This window comes from Anomaloglossus baeobatrachus, chromosome 4 (assembly GCF_048569485.1).
Source record: "Anomaloglossus baeobatrachus isolate aAnoBae1 chromosome 4, aAnoBae1.hap1, whole genome shotgun sequence".
In the NCBI taxonomy this organism is placed as follows: domain Eukaryota; kingdom Metazoa; phylum Chordata; class Amphibia; order Anura; family Aromobatidae; genus Anomaloglossus; species Anomaloglossus baeobatrachus.
In genome coordinates this window covers 15,552,505-15,573,682 of record NC_134356.1, presented here as the reverse complement: position 1 = coordinate 15,573,682, position 21,178 = coordinate 15,552,505, and the positions used below count along the sequence as shown (strand labels likewise).

Sequence of the window (21,178 nt, the reverse complement as noted above, 5' to 3'; positions counted from 1 at the left end):
AGTCCACCAATCAGCCTCCGATCCATGACATGACGGACACTGCTGCCTATCAATGCGGAGCAATGGGAAAACAGTAACCACGGCCGAACACAGCCAATAGCGCTGCACAAAGCAGCACCAGCGACCAATAGGCAATGGATGTCGGTCCCAATCATTACTTATGCAGACACAGACCCCATGCATTGCAATGTAAGAATCTACAGCAGTAAGTGACGATAATAAATACAATATATTTATAACCTTCATTATACAGCACGTTCTGTCTATTGCGACCCCATCTCCTTATAGGATCCTCGCTCCTCCTATATCTGATGGTGTTACTTAGTGATGTCTGCGCATGTCCCCGCTCAATGCTGAGGAATACACTGTACAGGTATACACCACAATATACTCTCCAGATGGCGCAGATTACTCTCTGGTGCTCCTTATATTCTGTGCTGTATACACTCATGTATTCCCGGCTCCCTGTGTAGCCGCCGTACTCTGCTGTATTTCCTCAAAGTGCTGTAAATCCTCGATGCAGCTTATTTTACTCACTTATACAGCTCTATTAATTTGACAGCTTTAGAGATGTGACCATCACTGCCACTAGTGGGGCTCAATATTTATATATATATATTCCCCATCAGATATTATAGTGTGGGGAGAACCGGGGAAACGCACAGAAACACTGGGAGAACATACAGACTCCATGCAGATGTCCTTTGTGGGATTTGAAACCAGGACCCCAGAGCTGCAACATTACGGTGCTAACCACGGAACCACCACAAGACTGCAGTTCTAACCACCGAGCCACCAGACTGCAGTGCTAACCACTGACCCACCACAAGACTGCAGTGCTAACCACTGACCCACCACAAGACTGCAGTGCTAACCACTGAGCCTCCATGCTGCACGTAACCCTATTAGAGCCCTTACTAGTGAGCTTTATACCTCCATACACTGCTGTAAACGCCCACATTGTTGTATGTGCACCACATGGCGCTGCATCTCCTTCACCCTTCCTGCCATATAGAGCTTTACATGCATCATGTGCTTTCTAGTCTTGTATACCCTTCATATAGCCCTGTATAATACTCATTATTATTATTATTATTATTTATTATTATAGCGCCATTTATTCCATGGCGCTTTACAAGTGAAAGAGGGTATACGTACAACAATCATTAACAGTACAAGACAGACTGGTATAGGAGGAGAGAGGACCCTGCCCGCGAGGGCTCACAGTCTACAGGGAATGGGTGATGGTACAATAGGTGAGGACAGAGCTGGTTGCGCAGTGGTCTACTGGGCTGAGGGCTATTGTAGGTTGTAGGCTTGTTGGAAGAGGTGGGTCTTGAGGTTCCTCTTGAAGCTTTCCACGGTAGTGGAGAGTCTGATGCTGTATCCCACAGAAAATGCAGTAAACCTTCAAGCAATAAAATGTTCACCCACCACACAACACTGAATATTCATAAAAAATACACTGTAATGCCATATAGTGCTGAATATACCCTATCAATCAGACATTCACCCCCGGCCACACGAGATCTCCCGCCATACAACGCGGGAGAGAAAGAAATTAGCAGCCATTGTGCAGGATTCTCATATTCAGTGCTCAGCCAATCAGCACGAGTCTGGCTCCGCCAACAGGTTTATTCTCAGTCTCTCAATTTTAACCCTTTAGTAATGGCGGCGTTCCCACCAATTTCCAGAACAGATGTGATCGAGCGCAGCCCCTCCCCCCGCAGCAGGAGCTGTAGCTTCTCAGAAGATGTGGGCGGCTGAGAAGAGCCTTTTTGTGGTCAGGATAGAGCAGAATTAACCCCCGAAGCCGTAGAGAGTGCGGCCCTGGCGCTGGAGCGCGTACACCACGTCCATGGCGGTGACGGTCTTCCTCTTGGCGTGCTCGGTGTAGGTGACGGCGTCACGGATCACGTTCTCCAGGAAGACTTTCAGGACGCCGCGAGTCTCCTCATAGATGAGGCCGGAGATGCGCTTGACGCCTCCTCTGCGGGCGAGACGGCGGATGGCGGGCTTGGTGATGCCCTGGATGTTGTCCCGGAGAACCTTCCTGTGCCGCTTGGCGCCGCCCTTCCCCAGACCTTTCCCTCCTTTGCCGCGTCCAGACATCTTCTATGTAGTCGGCAGAGGACTGCGCACGTTGCGTAAATTCATGCAGTTACGCTGCGCTTTGCAGCGCAGCGTAACTGCATGCGTCCTGCGTCCCCTGCACAGTCTATGGAGATTGTTTAGGGGCCGTGCGCACGTGGCGTCTCAGTGCGCAGCGCTTCGGCTACTGCCGAAGCGCTGCGCAAAAAGAAGTGACATGTCACTTCTTTCCTGCGCTTTGCCGGCAGCTCCTGCTCTGTCTATGGCAGGTAGTGATGGGTAGCTCCTGAACGAGCCGGCTCTTCATAGTGAATCATATGAGTCGGCTCCTGGCAAGGAGCCAATTGAAATGTAAACGGCTCTTTGCCAGTTCCCTTCCACAGTCAGTCCCCTCTTGCCCCGCCCCTCTCGGCCCCTCCCTCCCGGCAGTAGTCACTCTGATCTTTTCCAGGAGACTGAGAATGCATGCTCCTCCTGCTGCCGCACATAGCACTGACTCACAGCCCCGCCCCCCTCCAATCTGTGACAAGCAGCAGTCAGGCAGTCAGGCACTTTATTAAAGGAACACTGACATCTGGATTTAGCCTGATTATAGTTATTTACCGCCAGCTTGTAAATCCTCGCTGGGCGAGGGAGAAACAGCGGATGTAAATGTGCGTCCCTTGTTCTCTCCCATTCACTTGAATGGAAGAGAACAAATGATCCGCGATGCTGGATTGAGCATCACTGGATCGCAGGCTCGGGGGCTGCATCGACTGTGTAAATGCACCATTAGCTAGTGCAACTTGGAATGGTTCTGTTGTTTCTGGTGAATGACCTCCCAGCAGCCCCTGTTACATGATAGCAGTGCCAATCTGAGGGACCGAGTTCATGCACAGAACTAGTCCTATACAAGGCAGTACAGCACTCTCACATCATATCCGATTTTGCATACAATTGCCAGTAGTGTTGAGCTAATTGAATTGCACTTGTTTGATTTCTGCATTTTTTTTTTATCAAACATTGTGTTTGTTAAAGTTTTTACAGCAAATAATATAAAATCTGGTTATTCTGGAAACTATTCTGTTTTATGTCATAAATTGGCACATGTGTAGATTTTTACTAAAAGGTATACAATCATGGGTTAAAACATACCAGAATTGGGCTTCAAATTTAAAGCCAAAGGTAATAGGAAATGAAGAGCCGTTTTCGGAGCCAAAAGAGCCGACTCACCAAAAAATCGCATTTTACCCATCACTAATGGCAGGAGCTGCAGGCAGAGCGCATGGAGTCGGCGCTCACTACGGACATTTCTGCAGCGATCTAAAGCGCACATGTGCTCTTCAGATCGCTGCAGAAATTTCTGCAGGCTAGTACACAACGTGCGCACATAGCCTTAAACTGACGAGCGCACAGTCCTCCTTTATATCCAGCGAGGGAGGACCAGAAAGAGAACAGGAGGGATGACGCGTACCAGGGCGGAAAATTTAAGTCTTTTGCTCTTCCCCTCCTCTTCTGATTGGCTGAGCACAGAACTGTTGGGAATTTTGAATTTCCCGCTCATTGTCTGGTTATTTTCCCGCTTCTACAGTGTTAATGTTAAATATAGACATAACCTTCATTCCAGTAAACTCTCTATAGCTCTGTATATTCCAATAGTATTGTGAATATCTCCATATACTGCGATAAAACCACCATATAGAGCCATAAAGCCCCATATTACTGCTGTACACTACCATATAGCATTGTATAGTCCCGTATAATGCTGGATATCACCTCTTTGGGTTGATCTACAGGAGATCACTGGAGCTCAGTTAGTGACTATTTATATTGAACTCTGACGCCATTTTAAATATCATGACTAAATTTGATTGATGCACCAGAAACGCGTCAGTGTAGACATTGCCGATATGGATTTTTTTTTTGTATGTGCAATAAATATCTTTCTGTCCATGGAGCGGATTCCTCCTCTTTGCAGTTAGTCCCGGCAGTAACTATCCGTGCTCCGCACATGGCTGCACTCAGGCATTACTGGGGAGCTGGACTTTGCATCCTCACCGCCTGATAACATTGAGCCATGTCCCCTCATTACCACTTGCATCCCCGCAGGAATACTAATGATGCTGATTAATCCATAAAAATTCCATTTTATTAGTTACTCAATAAAAAACATGACAACAATGGGCATAGTAAGGAAAAAGGCTGCAAAATGTAACCCTCCAGAATTGGGGAAGGGTGGCTGGGACAACAAATCAGTCTATAGTATAGGCAATGGTAACCATACACAGCACCCATAAATATAGGCCCTGTAATATTCTTATTCCCTATACCGTATAAAATATGCAATTTAGTACTTCTCATAAAATTACATATCTCCAGGTCATAGTAAAGTACATAATAATTCCACAGGGATCAGAAACTTTTCTAACATAGAATAAAGAATAACAGAAGAAAGTCCCTCGATCTCTGATAGCATGCGGATCATACAATGCGGATCATACAATGCGGATCTCACAATGCAGATCATACAGTTTCCAGATGTCCCCTCAGTCTGTTGTATTTATCCATGTAGGGCTAGGGCTGTATCTCCCCATATAGTGTTTCATAATCCTGATATACTGCTGTGTACCTCCATATAGCGCTTTATATTTCCATTTTACCGTGAAGCAGCCGATATCAGATCAGTGACTGCAAATCACAGCCCCAGATAAACCAGTAATAGATTATGTCACTGCACGGAGCAGCCTCATCCCCCCGCACTCCCCATGTGCTGCATTAGATATGTACATATCTCTTTTGCGGGCAGATACCGCATTGCTCCATATAGCGCTGTATCCTCCCGTACATTGCTACATATCCCCCAGTGCAGTATATACCTCCATATCCTTCCCGGTCACTACAGAGCGGAGGCCGCTGGAGGTAACAAGTCCCCGGGCAGCTCCAACCCCCATATACACGATCCTCACCAAAATCCTCCAGCCACAAACCTCATCTGTAGCGACCATCGCAGCGCAGAGGATCTGCTCCAATCACTGCCACAGCCAGAAACTGACAGGTATAAAGCTCAGATTAGACAATGTGGTGGCCCTTAGAAGAGCCTTTGTGGTGTGGAGCAGCGGTGGTGATCACTTGGCGCTGGTGTACTTGGTGACGGCCTTGGTGCCCTCGGACACGGCGTGCTTGGCCAGCTCTCCGGGCAGCAGCAGGCGCACGGCGGTCTGGATCTCCCGGGAGGTGATGGTGTGGCGCTTGTTGTAGTGCGCCAGGCGGGAGGCTTCCCCTGCGATGCGCTCGAAGATGTCACCGACGAAGCAGTTCATGATGCCCATGGCCTTGGAGGAGATGCCGGTGTCGGGGTGCACCTGCTTCAGCACCTTGTACACGTAGATGGCATAGCTCTCCTTCCGGCTCCTCCTCCGCTTCTTGCCGTCCTTCTTCTGAGTCTTGGTCACGGCTTTCTTGGAGCCCTTCTTGGCCGCTGGGGCGGACTTGGCGGGATCAGGCATGATGAGAGGGAAAAGATCTCTTCACTGGAGAGAGAATAATGATCCTGCTCCTCCCAGAGCGGCCGTATTTATAGCCCGGCCATGCAAATGACACTGCGGTCACATCGCTGCTCTATTGGGTGACAAAGGCATGTGACCAATGTGACGTCATGATCACCGCCCTCGCAGCTCATTGGTGGTTCCACAAGTCTCATTTCCATTTCTAACTTCAGATTCAGTCAATGACAGGAGAGGAGGGATGGGGATGAGCCGCACCCGGCAGTGGATTTAGTTTTGTGTATTATGGGGTTGGCTCAGTGGGTATAATTAGTTGCACTCGGGTTTATGATCTGAGTTGTGACTCGCTCTCACTGCTCCGCTTATATCCGATCCCCGCCTCCCATATAGCGCTATATACCCCTGACCTGTCCGTATACAGCACTTGTGTGACATGTTTCTCGCCTGTATTCGCCATCGGCCGCTGCAGACAGTCGCTCCCTGCCGCTGTTGGCGCTGCAGACAGTCGCTCTCGGCCGCATCCACAGGGTTCAGCATTTCTGTTCTCGGGTGATCCTTGGACCTGAGTGAGATCAGAGGAGCCGGGAATTGCGGGAATGTCTCGTATTTATCCTGTTGCTCCCGGGATTTCGGGTCCGATCCTTTGTGAATATAATATTCTGTATAATCCTCATGGCTGTATTACCCCAGAGCGCCGCTCACCCTCCATATAGCGCTGTATACCCCTGCACAGCGCTGAGTATACTGTAGGTGGCGGTGTAATGTACGATCAGATCTTCCCGCACAGCAGAGACCTCCGCCTGACCCCGCGGATCACACAGAGCGGGAAACCCTTAGCCATTGTGCGGGAATTTCACATTCACAGCTCAGCCAATCAGCACTCAGCAGGTCTCTGGCTCCGCCCTCAGGCGCTCAGTGTTATCTCCTTAGTCCCCGCGATGTTCCCAGCCGACAATAGAGCAGCACAGACTGCAGTGATCGAACGCAGCGCCGATCTCCCGCCCCTCCCCCCGCAGCAGGAGCTGTAGCTTCTCCTCAGAAGATGTGGGCGGCTGAGAAGATCCTTTGTGTTGATAGAACAGAAAAGAAGTATTAAATGGAACCTGTCACCAGACGTATCCCCTATAATCTGTGGCCACCAATGAGCTCTTATATACAGTAATCTAGAATATTGTATATAAGAGCCCAGGTCAATGTCTATAACGTAAAACACACTTCTTATACTCACCTGGGGGCGGTCTCGTCTTGATCCGGCGCCTCCTCTGTTTGCGATCACCGTCCCTGCTCCATTGCGCTCCTCCGCACACGCACTTCTCTCTGCCCTGCTGAGGGCAGGTCAAAGCATAGCTGTGCGCAGGCGCGGGTGTTTGACCTCTCCCCACGCCTGCGCATCACTGTACTGTGTTGCGCTCTCTGCAGGGCAGAGAGAAGTGCGTGTGCGGAGGAGCGTAAGAGGAGGCGCGGATCAAGACCAGCGATGCTCATTGGACCGCCCCGCAGGTGCGTATTATAAAAGGTGCTTTTTATTTTATACAGATCGACTTGGGCATTGGACATAAAAGCACCACACAGGGCCGGCTCCAGGTTCTTGTGGGCCCCGGGCAGAAGAGTCCCAGTGGGCCCCATCCACACACAGGCACCGATATGAACACGTACATATACATATTTAAAGACAAAGTCACAAAAATACATATAAACAGACAAATCTATACAGTCATATACACTTACAGACACACACACACACAACTCTGCTACATACAGGCAGACAAACACACACAACTCTGCTACATGCAAACACACACAACTCTGCTACAGGCAGACAAATACACACAACTCTGCTACATACAGGCAGACAAACACACACAACTCTGCTACATACAGATAAACACACACAACTCTGCTACATACAGACAGACAAGCACACACACACAACTCTGCTACATACAGATAAACACACACAACTCTGCTACATACAGACAGACAAGCACACACACACAAGTCTGCTGCATACAGACACACACACAAGTCTGCTGCATACAGACAGACACACACACACAACTCTGCTACATACAGACAAACACACACACAATCTGCACTTACCCGATTAGGTCACGGTGGAGAGGGGGCCCACACAGCGCCGGACAGAAGCTCGCCTCCTTCACCTGTGGGACTGAGAAGGCGGTACCTCCGCCCGCAGATGAAGTTCAAACCAGGATGTCTGCGCGCCTTAAAGTGACGGCGCCGCAGATTGCTGCCGAGGATTGCGGTCCCCGGAACTCGGCCGGGGCAGCAGAACTGTAAAGGCGAGTGGGCCCCGGCCAAGGGACAGGAGAACTGACGAGGCCGAGTGGGCCCGCCCGGCTCTCCAGGGCCCCGGCATTTGCCCGGGTTTGCCGGGTGCTGACGCCGGCCCTGGCACCACGCCTGCATTAGTTTGTTTTTTCAGCGATGGCGTGGCCCCCGGTCATGAACTCACCTTCTGGCATCTTCACCACTTAGGAACCATTCCGATCCCGCGGCGCCTTCGTGTGCACATGACATGTAACTGGTTGGAAGCCAGAAGTTACATCACAAGAGCTCAATGCATCTTATGAGAGCCAGAACGAGGCTCCCATGGAGATCCATTGCTTGGTGACCTCCAAAAAACACCCGCGCTGCCAGCAGGTCACAAATCCCCGGAGACTGGAGCGCTGCTGAACATAGGTGAAGGCACCGGAAGGTGAGTATCAGACGGCGTCAGGGGACTTAGATTTAAAGCACCAGTCCAGAGGTGCAATAACAAAAATGCCGGAGTGAGGCTTAAGTAGTGAAGCGGCAGCAGTTACTGAGCTTTCTTCATACACCGGCTTCATGAGTCACGTGTGCCGCCCCAGCAGCGGGTCGAACCGCTCGGATCCGAGATAGTGTCAGTTCGTGGCTCGAGGGTCTCCGGACCCGGGGGCTTAGTGGCCACACTCTAAAGTAAAAAGGGGATATTTACAGAGGAGTTGTAGTTCATGACGCCACCCGTGGTGTGCGGTAACTGGGAGTACCGCTGCTGCCGTTGGGAGTACCCAGGGTGATGGAGTGGGGCAACAAGGTGTCATTACCCTCCACGGGTAGGGGTAGGCCCCAGAACTCTGGATGATGCTACTGGGTGCCGTTAAGTGGAAATCAGTCAGGTACTCACTCAGCCAATAAACAGAGGCTGACAACCGGGTAATCCAAGTCCCTGGTGCCGCTGCCTCTCTCGGGGAGCTCGTCCGGGTCCCGTCCCCCGCAGTGCTGCCTGGTGATGCGTGACCTGCCTCCTGCCACAAAGTTTAAATTCACCGTAGTGGCCCAGTAGTCTGGAACATGCCGGGCCCTGCTCCCCACTGTGGCTAAGTGTGGGAGACTGCTCTCATGGCTCACGCTTGGGATTTCAGTGGGCTGCTTGTATGGAAGGCCCTATCCCCCTCGTTGCGCTAGTGCCCCGATTCTGGACCTAGTGGGAACAGTCTATAAAGGCTCCGCTCTCCGCAGGTTAACTGTCGGGTTGCCTGAAGCTTCTCCCCGACCTAGGGTCCGTGTACCCCGCCGTACCTTCAGTCCCGGGTCAGTGATAGGAGCAGGCTGCTGACCATCCTCTTTGACAGGTCTAGGCATCTTGCCTCAATCCCCTGCGACCGGGGGTCCGACTCCTCTTGGTCCAGACCACCGCCTGCAACCTAGACAGCTTCTCCTGGGAGCCGCTACTCCCAGCCTCCTCCACTGTACTACTCCACTTTTTCATTCCACTCTTCACTCCTCACCTCCCCTTCCTGACCCCTAGGTGGGCGACCCTATTATGTTTAAGCCACCCACTGGTGGGTGTGGTGCAGGGTGTTCTTAGGATTTGATTTGCTGTTGGAGACAGCACTGCAAGATGGAGACCCAGAACCATGAGGGATTTGAATAGCGCACTAAGGAGAAGGAGCGCGCAGAACCCTGTGACGACCTGAATACAGTGGTCTAGGGGCATCACACACATATACTTTATGAAGCAGGAACAGCTTAAAAGCATATATTGTACCTACTGACATATTATATATAGCAGTACCATGCTTGGGGGCTCAGTACTCGTTAAGAGCGGATCATCCTCGGATGGGCGCGACTCGAGTATAACGGAAGTCAATGGGAAACTCCAGCATTTTTTTAGAAGATTTCCCCATTGACTTCCATTATACTCAGGTAGTCGAGTCACACCCATCCGAGCATACGACTGCACTTAACGAGTACAGAGCACCCGAGCATGGTAGTGCCCGCTCATCACTAGTTACAAATACAGAGTACCTGAGCATGGTAGTGCCCGCTCATCACTAGTTACAAATACAGAGTACCTGAGCATGGTAGTGCCCGCTCATCACTAGTTACAAATACAGAGTACCCGAGCATGGTAGTGCTCACTCATCACTAGTTACAAATACAGAGTACCTGAGCATGGTAGTGCTCACTCATCACTAGTTACAAATAATACAGAGTACCGAATGAACATCCTCAGAGCCAGGGGAGGTCATCATATATATATATATATATATATATATATATATATATATATATATATATATAGTGTGTGTGTGTGTGTGTATGTCCGGGATTGGCATCTGCACCGTTGCAGCTACAGCCACAAAATTTTGCACACTCACACGTCTGGTGAGGTAATAAGATGTCGGTGGGGAGACGGACAGCGACAGACAGGGAAAGAAACAGAGAGAGACCGACAGACAGAGAGAGACCGACAGACAGAGAGAGACCGACAGACAGAGAGAGACCGTCAGACAGAGAGAGACCGACAGACAGAGAGAGACCGACAGACAGAGAGACCGACAGACAGAGAGAGACAGACAGAGAGAGACAGACAGAGAGAGACAGACAGAGAGAGACCGTCAGACAGAGAGAGACCGTCAGACAGAGAGACCGACAGGGAAAGAGACCGACAGGGAAAGAGACCGACAGAGATAGACGGGGAAAGAGACATACCTGGAAAATGACAGACCTGGAAAGAGACAGATAGGGAATGAGACAGACAGACATGCGAACAGGGACAGAGACAGGTAGACAGAGAAGTAGGAGACAACCAGAGAGACAGAGAAAGATAGATGGGGAAAGACACAGACCTTGATAGAGACAGACGGGGAAAGAGACAGAGAAATAGAGAAAAACAAGGAAAGAAAGAGACAGACAGGAAAAGAGACAGACAAAGAGAGGGGGAGACAGACGTGCTCTGTCTGTCTCTTTCCCAGGTCTGTCTCTTTGCCCATTACTTGGCCAATTTAGTTAAATCTGTGTGGAATATCTGTGGTGATGAAATATATGTTGTGAAATGCTTCTATTAGCTTAGTTTTTGCCTTTTAATAATTACATTTCTATTTGTTTTGTGGTGTTTGTGTGCAGAATACATTTTTGTTAATACATTCTATTTTGTTAACAGCAGTTATTATTTGTCTTCTCTCAGCATGATGCTGGAGTTTACCCTCTCATACTGTATAGTGAGGACACAGGTCCATCCTGCCGATGACGCTTATCGGACCTTAGGCTAGTTTCACACTTGCGTTGAACGGTATCCGTTGCATTGCGTTGTGTGACAGATGCAACGGATGTGTTGCATATAGTGGCACAACGGATGCTGCAAAACAACGGAATCCGTTTTTGATTTTTTTTTTTTTTTTACAGTTTACCGGCGGCAGACTATTGTGAACGATCAGCTGATCGCTCCCAGTAGCCGGCCGCCGGGTGATCAGCTGATCGCTCCCAGTAGCCGGCCGCCGGGTGATCAGCTGATCGCTCCCAGTAGCCGGCCGCCGGGTGATCAGCTGATCGCTCCCTGCAGCCGGCCGCCGGGTGATCAGCTGATCGCTCCCAGTAGCCGGCCGCCGGGTGATCAGCTGATCGCTCCCAGTAGCCGGCCGCCGGGTGATCAGCTGATCGCTCCCAGTAGCCGGCCGCCTGGTGATCAGCTGATCGCTCCCAGTAGCCGGCCGCCGGGTGATCAGCTGATCTCTCGGCCGCCGAGAATGTGTGCGGGGGCGGAGTGCGGGGGGAGCAGAGCAGGGTCATGGCGCTGAGGACAGGTGAGTAGGTGTGTGTGTGTGTGTGTATACATGCGGAGTGGAGTGTGGGAGGGGGTGGAGCCAAGTGGGGAAGTGTCGGGCTCCCTGTACACGTAGGTAAATATCAGGTATAACTAGGCAAAGCACTTAGCTTGGTTACCCGATATGTACCTTGATTACGGGTGCAGGGAGCCAGAGAGAGCATGCGCAGTGAACTCCTGAGGATTCCGCTGCTCAAAAAAAGTTACATGCTGCGTTCCTCCCGCTGGGCGGAAGCAACGGAGCGTCGCCCAGCGGAAGCAACGCAGGTCCTTTTGCCACAATCCGTCATCCATACAAGTCTATGGGAAACAGCAGAATCCGTTAACGGATTCCGCTGTTTTCCAAAAGGGCGGATTGTGACGGAAGGAAAACAACGCAAGTGTGAAAGTACCCTTAGACATCAGAGACACTTTCCAGAAAAACTGCCTTTATTCCCACAGCAACCAATCACATCGTTTCCATTTTTACAACAGCAACCAATCCATGCTCAATTTTGATTTTACCTCGGCAACCAATCAGCGCTCAGCTTTCGCTTTACCTCATCAGTGTGAGAGACGTGTGCGGCTCATTATAATCTTCCAGTCAGTGGCTGACATTCGCAGGAGACGGTCGGTGCAGGACATTTTCCCTCCGGTGATATTAGTTGTTGTGTTTTTGTTGGCACCTAATAGATACGGCAGGTTGGGGACTCGCGTGTCTGTCTTAGGAAATTCATTACTCTCCGTTTTCTGTCAGTAAAGTGATGAGTGACAGAACAGTGGTAGAAGCCGATCAGTATTTTGGTGACAGGTGACCCCGTTCTGTGGGGCTTATGGTGACTCCTGCTTTTAGCTGGAGGAGATGATGACACTATCACATGGAGCACAGCCATGATTCTCTCCCTGAATGGTGGTGACCGGGCGGGGTCATCAAATATGGAGTGGGCTCAGGACCAGCAATATACGTCTGCCTGTAACAGCAGCGAGTGGAGCTAGTGCTTTTTACTATTTAACCATTTAGATATAGGTCTCTATCATTAACAGCAGCATTTAAATAGAGCGTTCTCCTGTGTGGATGGATTACCATGGCAACCAGTGGTTCGCTAACCCCTTCCCCCATGGATGTCGCTGGGAACTGACAGTCATTGCTGTACAACTTTTAGAAAAAAGTAAGCCTTAAATATAGAGTTATGCAGTGGCGTGACTGCACCATGGTCCATTGGATGCTAAAGTGTGACCCACCCAACCATTTAAGCCATTGTAGCAGTTGAAATCCTATGAAGACATGCAAGCTGCCCCCATCCTCTTAATTGCATGGTAATGACCCCCCCCCATCCTGTACTAATGTCCCCCCATCTTGGGCCATTTCCTGATAAATATGTCCCCCATCCTGTTGTATGACCCAACAATGACTATATGCTGGTATATACGGTGTGTATATATATATATATATATATATATATATATATATATATATATATATATATATATATATGTACCCATCCGGATATATATGGCCTCATCATGTCCCCATTTTGGTATGTATGTCCCCATCATTACCCCATCCTGGTATATATGCCCCTATCTGGTATATATGGCCCCATCATATCCCCATCCTGGTGTATATATAACTTCATCATGTCACCATCCTGGTATATAGGGCCCAATCCTGTCCCATGCTGTCCTGTCCCAAATATATGACCCCATCAAGTCTCCATCCTGGTAGAAAGGCCCCATACTAGTATATGTCCCAATCATGTCCCTATCCTGTTATATAGTTTCATCATATCCTCAGCCTGGTATATATGGCCCCATCATGTCCTCATCCTGGTATATATAGCCCCATCATGTCCTCATCCTGGTATATATAGCCCCATCATGTCTCCTTCCTGGTATATAGCCCCATCCTAGTATATGTCAATATTTGGCCACATCTTGATATATAGCTCTATCATAGTATATGTCCCTATCATGTCCCCATCCTGGTATATAGCCCCATGCTGGCCGTATCTTTGTATATAGCCCCATCCTGGTATATGCACCAATCATGGCCACCACAGGACTACAGTGATAACCACTGAGCCACCGTATCTATCAAGAAGCAAAATATATAACATTTCTATTTTGATACACAGCCTAGATAAGCGCAAGGCTGGGGGCTGAAGCCTGTAGCTGTATGCTTTACCTGTGCTGGGTATCATAATATGGGGGACCCTATATCAATTTCTGTTTTAAATTTATTTTTACACCAATCTACAGTGCCCTGCAGATAGGGTCTGTGATTGCAAATAGTTTGACACACTCACTCTTGCTGGGGACGCATCTGACTGTAACTAATCACAGATGCCAGGACTGCCGGTGGGCAGGGGGAAGAAGTGAATATGTATGAGGCAAATGAGCGGCCCCGGAAGCAGAATGAGCGGCCCGGAAGCAGTTACAGCCGCGCCGGAGACTCAATAAGTATAAAACATATAATCCAATCCCCCTATCCCTTCTACCACCATTTTTAAGAGCCGAATTCTGGTCCCCATAGAGTTACATGGAGACCAGCATACAGCCGGACATCTGCATTAAATTCTGTGCCAGAGCCATTTTTTATTTATGTTTTTATAAATATGGCCAGACTCGCCGATCCCGGTTATCTGCCCATCACTACAGACGGTACAAATTCTGTGTAATCCTGAATGAGGGGAAGATGAAGAACAAAACCATCATGTAATATTTTATTAATATTTTATCTGATAATATACAAAATTTACTCCAGTAAAACCTTCATTATTAGATGCCAATCGTTACAGAAATTAATTTTCATTATGAATCACCATTTTCATTAATATATTAATATTTTCATGAATTTAAGTTAAAATGTATTTCATCACCGATCAAGTATTTTGTGTCAGTGTCCGTATTTTGCTTAAGAAAAAAAAAAGTTTACATCACATTTTGGTTGTCACTTTTGTGTTAGATTTTCAGCAGCTGATAAACCGACATGGAGGAGGATCCTGCAGCCGCCGCAGTGATTGTCCCATTATCTCTTAGTATCAGAAGCTGGATTTACAAACTGTGAATGGATTTGTCTCCTGATCACTAATACACGACCAGTGTTATATTCCGGATAGAAATAATTATCAGTAAAATTATCAAGGCAAAAAAAATCAGGTGTAAATACATTTCCCATTAATTATTGTTAGTTATAGGCCGTGTTCACATGTGAGGTTTATGCTGTTTTCTGTTATTGAGATAAAATATTTTACTGACATTTTCAGAAAGGAAAAACAATAACTAATCTGATTACAGCCTTACTGTGAGACACAAATGACAACGTTATAATTGTCTTAAATTACAATTAATGTCATGGTTATCCATTACTAGGAAAACCCCTTCTGATTCCACATGTTTACCCCAGGTAAAATAATAAAGCCTATACTCACCTCCCGTACCGGCGCCTTCTAGCGATGTCCAGGATTGTGGCTCCGGTGCTCACGTGGGGTTGTGATATCACACAAGCTCCGCGTCCAATCAGCAATGGCTTCCTTCTCCCCACCTTCGGACCAAACAACCAATCAACAGGAAGTGAGTCTTGTGGCTGTGCTTACTTCCTATTGATTGACTTGTTTGGTCTAAAAGCGGGGATGAAGGAAACCGGTGCTGATTGGATGCAGGGCCTGTAAGACGTCACAACCCCATATGAGCCCTGGACACCACTGGAAGGGCACCGGCACAGGAGGTGAGTATAGGCTTTATTATTTTACCTGGGGGAAAGATATGGAATCAGAAGGGTCTTTCCTATTAGAAGACAATCTCTTCAATCTGTGAAATGTCCAACCACAAAATACAAATACTTTTCTATAAATTGTTTCTCTTTCAAAACTAAAGGGATGATTCAATAGCAAGTAGTTGACTGATGATGTGGTCCTGAGCGTCTTGCAGAGTAACTCACTGCAGCTCTTGGTTCTACCTAAAAGCTCATATTGCCATAAAGTACATTATTATGGCACAAAAAGACCCTTCAGACCCTGGTTTAGGCCGGTCACTGTGTGATCACGGAATAATTCCATAATGTATAACAGGCCATAATTGTTATTGGTCTCTTCTACTCCAGACTTTCTAATATATAATCATATTTCTTCCTGTTGTAGTACTCAGGTCACAGGGGGACATCTCTGCATTTCCAGCAGAACGGATGGCAATACTTATAAACAGTGATGGGTATTATATGGGAGAACATATGTCAAGGATTCATCTAGTTAGAGGGGTATTCCCATCTCCTAGACCCTATCCCAAAATGTATGTAGTAGGTATAATAATATTATTATTATTATTATTAGCAAATACCTCCACTTAGAAATGTAGTATAGTTCTTCTGATTCACTGTGTCACTTACCTCATGTTCAGGGCATTGCAAGACTTTAGTTATTTATGGTTATGACCACGCATATAGTCATAGTTTTAGTCAGTTGCTCATGGTCATAACGATGGATATCTAATGTCCTGCAAAGCCCTGAACATGAGGTAAGTGACACAGTGAATCAGAAGAACTATACTACATTTGTAAGTGGAGGTATTTGCTATTATTATTTTTATTATTATTTTTATTATTATTATTATTATTATTATTATTATTATTATTATTATTATTATTAATTCTACTACATGTTGAGAAAGGATCTTGGAGATGGGAATACCCCTTTTAAGCCTTAATAAATGAAAGTTAAACAATGTGAAAATAATATACAAACAGATAAAAATAACCAATTTTTTAAAAAAATCATAGCCACTCTGTTGTTAGTGGGAGTTTACTAAAATTTGAATATTTTCTTAGGTCAATAACATATAGCCACAGAACTCTGACCATGAGGAACCGTCTACATGGACCACCACCTGTGTCCATAATAAGTCACGGTCACCAACATTAACGAGGATGGAAAATTTTGAAACTACACAAAGTCTAAAAGAACATAGTTACATGATTGATTCTGCTCCTTTTCTGCATACTGATCCACAAGTATAAAGTCCTTCCTGTTTGCAAACAATATGTTACACTACATGGACAACCATTAGACTTACGTTAAATTTTTGTGAACCATTGAATGAAAAAAAAGTTTGGGGGCCAATGGGTGTCGGTAAAATAGGAATGGCACAGAATCATTTTCTTTTTGGGGGGTAGACGGTAGCCCTGTTTTTCTATCTGACCCATGTGGACATTCCTTATGGCACAATAATCCTTATTTACCCTGTAAGAAGCTGAGCATCTGTACTGATCCCAGTGATAAGAGGTTTATGGTTGATATAAATCCCTGTAAGGCTCGTGCTGTACAATGACTTTTGCTCATGTGTCATCTGCAGTAAAATTGTCTCTCTAGTTCCCTATTTTTCAAAATGTTGTGCAACTATTACAAGGATCGCTACGTAGATGTGTTAATTTGTAGCAGTTTACAAAAAAAATATTTTCTCTTCGTCTCTGATAATAACGGCAAAGAATCATTTCATATAAAAACTCCCCAAGTAACTAGATCCTTTACGAGGCTCGTTCCATTGGCTGAATGCTCCACCAATCATATATTCTGTTCCATGTCATGTCACGAGTGTCTGACTAGATTTCTTCTACAACAGCTGTTTCCCCCTTATATCTCCATAAGACCTCCACATAACGCAGCATGAAGGGGCTCTGTGAAGGTGGCAGTGACGGTGTGTAAGTGTCTGATGGGGTCACACAGCTCATAAAAGGACAGCTGCCCGGCCTCATAATCCAGACAGATCCTGACTCCATAACCAGAAATCTGGTAAGGTAACCGGATACCTTCACCACCATGTCTGACTGTATACTGATTATTACATACTTTCTCTTTACACAAACCCCAGGACTTGTTATTATCTCCAATAAATGACTGACCATCCGTCCTGTCTATACTGGGGTAACACATCCCCACCCTCCACAATTCAAGCTCTCTGATCTCCACATCCCAGTAATGTCGTCCTGAGGTAAATCTGTGGCTGCTCATTACCTGAGAATAATTCAATCTCTTCGCAGTTTGTGGAAGATTCTGCCATATTTTTGACAAAATTGGAGTTTTCAGGTCGTTTGACATAAGATTACTTACATCCAGTAACATGTCTGCAGGATCCTGTACATAGAAAGTCCCATTTATAGCCCTTATTATATCAGATATTGTGTGAGATATGTGAGAAATCAGCTTTGCACCCCGATTACCTCCATCATGTCCTATAATGTCCTCATCACCTCCATCATGTCCTCCTGAGTCTTCATCACCTCCATCATGTCCTCCTGTGTCCTCATCACCTCTGTCCTCCTCAGGATCACACAAGTCCCCGGTGTCTGGATCTTGTAAGACGGTCAGTGGATCAGTCATGTTACACAACTCCTCAATGTGCCTCATCTTCCTGGACAGCTCGTCCTTCTTTATTTCCAGCTTCTGGATCACATCAGACAGTGACACCTTCTCTTCCCGTTTGGAGATCACACTCAGGACCCTTTTCTCCAGGTCGTCCATCCGTCTCCTGATGTCTATAAAAAGAGCAGTGACTCTTCCATATTCTCCAGATGCTTTTTCTTCAGCTTTTCTCCAGTGTTCCTCCAGACTCTTGACTTTTTCCTCAGTCTTCTCTCTCTTTGTGATTAGTTTCTGGAGAACATTTCTCAGATTCTTTTTCTTATTCTCAGAGGCCTCATCCAGCATCTCAACCGGGTGTCCCCGATGTTCTCCAGCCAAACTGCAGGACACACAGATACAAACAGCTTCTTCAGTGCAGTAATATTCCAGGATCTTCTTATGGACAGAACATTTGCGGCTCTCCAGAGAAGTGCTGGGATCAGTTAGGACGTGTTCTGGTCCTTTGCTGTGAACTTTCAGGTGATTATCACACAGAGAAGCCTCACACAGCAGACAGGATCTAACAGCAGGCGCAGACAAACGAATACAGTAAGTGCAGCGGATCCCGGTGATCTCCTCCTGATCTGACTGAGTAGACCGGAAACGTTCTGCTACGTTATGCAGAGTTATGTTCCTCTTCAGTGTCGGCCGCTCCTTGAATTCTTCTCTACATTCAGGACAGGAATAAACTCCAGATCCGTCCTGTGTGTTCAATATCTGATTAATACAGACCCGGCAGAAGTTGTGTCCACATCTCAGGGTTACAGGATCTGTATAAGTGCTTAGACAGATGGAGCAGTCCAGCTCTTCTCTCAGATCAGCAGACGCCATGACTTCTGGATTTACAAAAAGGAAACTGAAAGTTTCTTTTATAGGGTGTGTTCCAACATGAAATTGCACAATTTGCGAGGGCTATGTATCCGTGCCGCCCACTCGTCAGCATCCGGATCCGCGGTGGCACGAGGGTTCTCCCGACCCGAGGGTGGGGGTCACGCGGCCACTCAGAATAAAGGGGGTGCGTGGTAAGGTGAAGTACCACCGCTGCTATGGGGAGTACCCGAGGGCGATGGTGCAGGCAGCCAGATGGTTAACCCCTCCACGAGTAGGGGGGAATGCCCCGTGATTCGGTGATGGTGACATGGAGGTGCCATTGGAACGGTAAGGGGCAATTGCGTTCTCACTCAGTCCAATAACGCTGACACTGACATCCGTGGTAAACCAAAGTTCTTGATACTGCTGCAGCAGGGAGGGAGCACGCCTGGATCCCATGCCCAATGGTGTTGCTTGTTAGTCTGTAACCTTTACCTTGGCACCTCGTTCTTCTAGTTTTTCCCTTTAGCCTGAACCAAACGGGTTCTGCTTACCAGTGTGGCTAATTGGGTGAGCTTGCTCTCAGGGTTCACGCTTGTAATTTTCTGGACTATGTAGTGGGAAAGTCCTATCCCCCTCGTTGCGCTAGTACCCCGATTTTGGAGCGGGTGGGGAACGGATCTTGAAGGCTCCGTCCTCGTCGGGTAAATTGTCAGGACACCTGAAACTCCTTCCTGACCTAGGGTCTACGTACCCCGTCATGCCCTGGCCCCTGCCCGGTGATGGCACAAGGCTGCCGGCTGTCCTCCTCGACAGTCCTTGCCCCTTGTCATGATCCCCTGCGACTGGGGACCAGCTCCTACCAGGTCTACACCAATGTCTGCCACCTAGTAGTCTCAAGGAACCCAGCTTCTGACCTCTCCTCTCGAGAATCACTTGACAACTCACTCACTGTCTCCTAACACTCCTGACCTCCCCTTAACCAACCCCCCAAGTGGGCGACCCTTTTCCACTCAGGTCAGCCACTGGTGTTTCTGGTTGGTGTGGTGCAGAGTGTTCCTAGGGTTTTGATTGGCTTGTTTTGGCAACATCAAAGGTCAGGGACCCGTAACCAAGGAGGAGGTGGATACTGTACAGAAGGGCAGATTGCACAGTACCCTGTGACGACCTGATAGGCCAGGGCGTCACATATACATGTTTAGTGTCTACAAACTCACACCCACCTCAGGAATCACAACAACACATCAGTTTTACCATATAGTGAACACGGTGAATAAAATATCCCAAAAACTATCGTGCGATCACACTTTTTTTTGCAATTTTTCCTCAATTGGAATGTTTTTGTCGTTTTCCACTACATTATATGGTAAAACGTATGGTTCCATTTAAAACTACAACTCATCTTGCAAAAAACAAGCCCTTATATGGCAAGATTGACAGAAAAATATAAAAGTTACGGCTCTCGGAAGGAAGAGAGGGAGAAAAAAACCCGGAAAAATGCAAAATGCCTGGGGGCTAAAGGAGTTAAAGGGGTAAGGTGGGGGGCTCAGGAATGGACCCCGCACCAGGATCATACCACTTAAATGCTTCTGTCAAAAACTGATAATGGATTTAAGTGATTAAACAGTGGCAATCGCAGCTCCTGAGCCCGCTCCATGCAACCACTCCATTATTTATCTCATATATCTTCTCAATATATATGTCTACCGTCCAAGAAGGGTCAATGTATTTTACCCTCTCATCCCATATTGTGAGAACACAGATCCGGTCGTCTGTTCCCCTTGTCCGGTCTGTACAGGATGACACTTATAGGGCCTCAGTCATCAGAAAAACCTCACAGCAAAACTGCCTTTATTCCCACAGCAACCAATCAGAGCTCAGCTTTCAGTTTACCTCAGCAATCAATCAGCACTCAGCTTTCATTTTACCTCAGCAGTAAGAACTGTGAGGCCCATAGTCTGAAGTGTTTCTCTCACAGCAGGAGACCGGAGCTGGTAATTATATTCCACTGGTGATTTTAATTGTTCTTTCTTTGTTAGCCCCTGACACAGATGGGCTGCAGGGACTCTGTGTCTGTCATTGGCAATTCACTAATTACCGTCCTCCACGTCAGTAGAGAGGACAAGTAAGGTGCAATAGACCAGCGCAGCGGTAGAGGTAGAAGTCGATCTGTATTTTGGAGGGACTAATGTATAGGTGAATAACAGGTTACAACATCCTGTGAAGAAAAGTAACGGTGTCCTTCAGCCCGATAGAGCGGAGCATGGTGAGGAGGAGATGGTGATCCACAGTATCAAATGCAGCAGAGAGATCAAGGAGGATCAGCAGGGAGC

At 47.4% G+C, this 21,178-nt stretch overlaps 1 protein-coding gene across 1 annotated transcript; it reads right to left on the bottom strand.

Annotated features, from left to right (window-relative positions):
• Window positions 1–16,216: 16,216 nt before the first annotated feature.
• On the bottom strand, window positions 16,217–18,872 carry LOC142302619 (E3 ubiquitin/ISG15 ligase TRIM25-like). The gene has a single exon (XM_075343723.1). It carries the CDS (start codon window positions 18,864–18,866, stop codon window positions 17,268–17,270), a length of 1,599 nt encoding a protein of 532 aa, XP_075199838.1. The 5' UTR covers window positions 18,867–18,872; the 3' UTR covers window positions 16,217–17,267.
• Window positions 18,873–21,178: the final 2,306 nt, after the last annotated feature.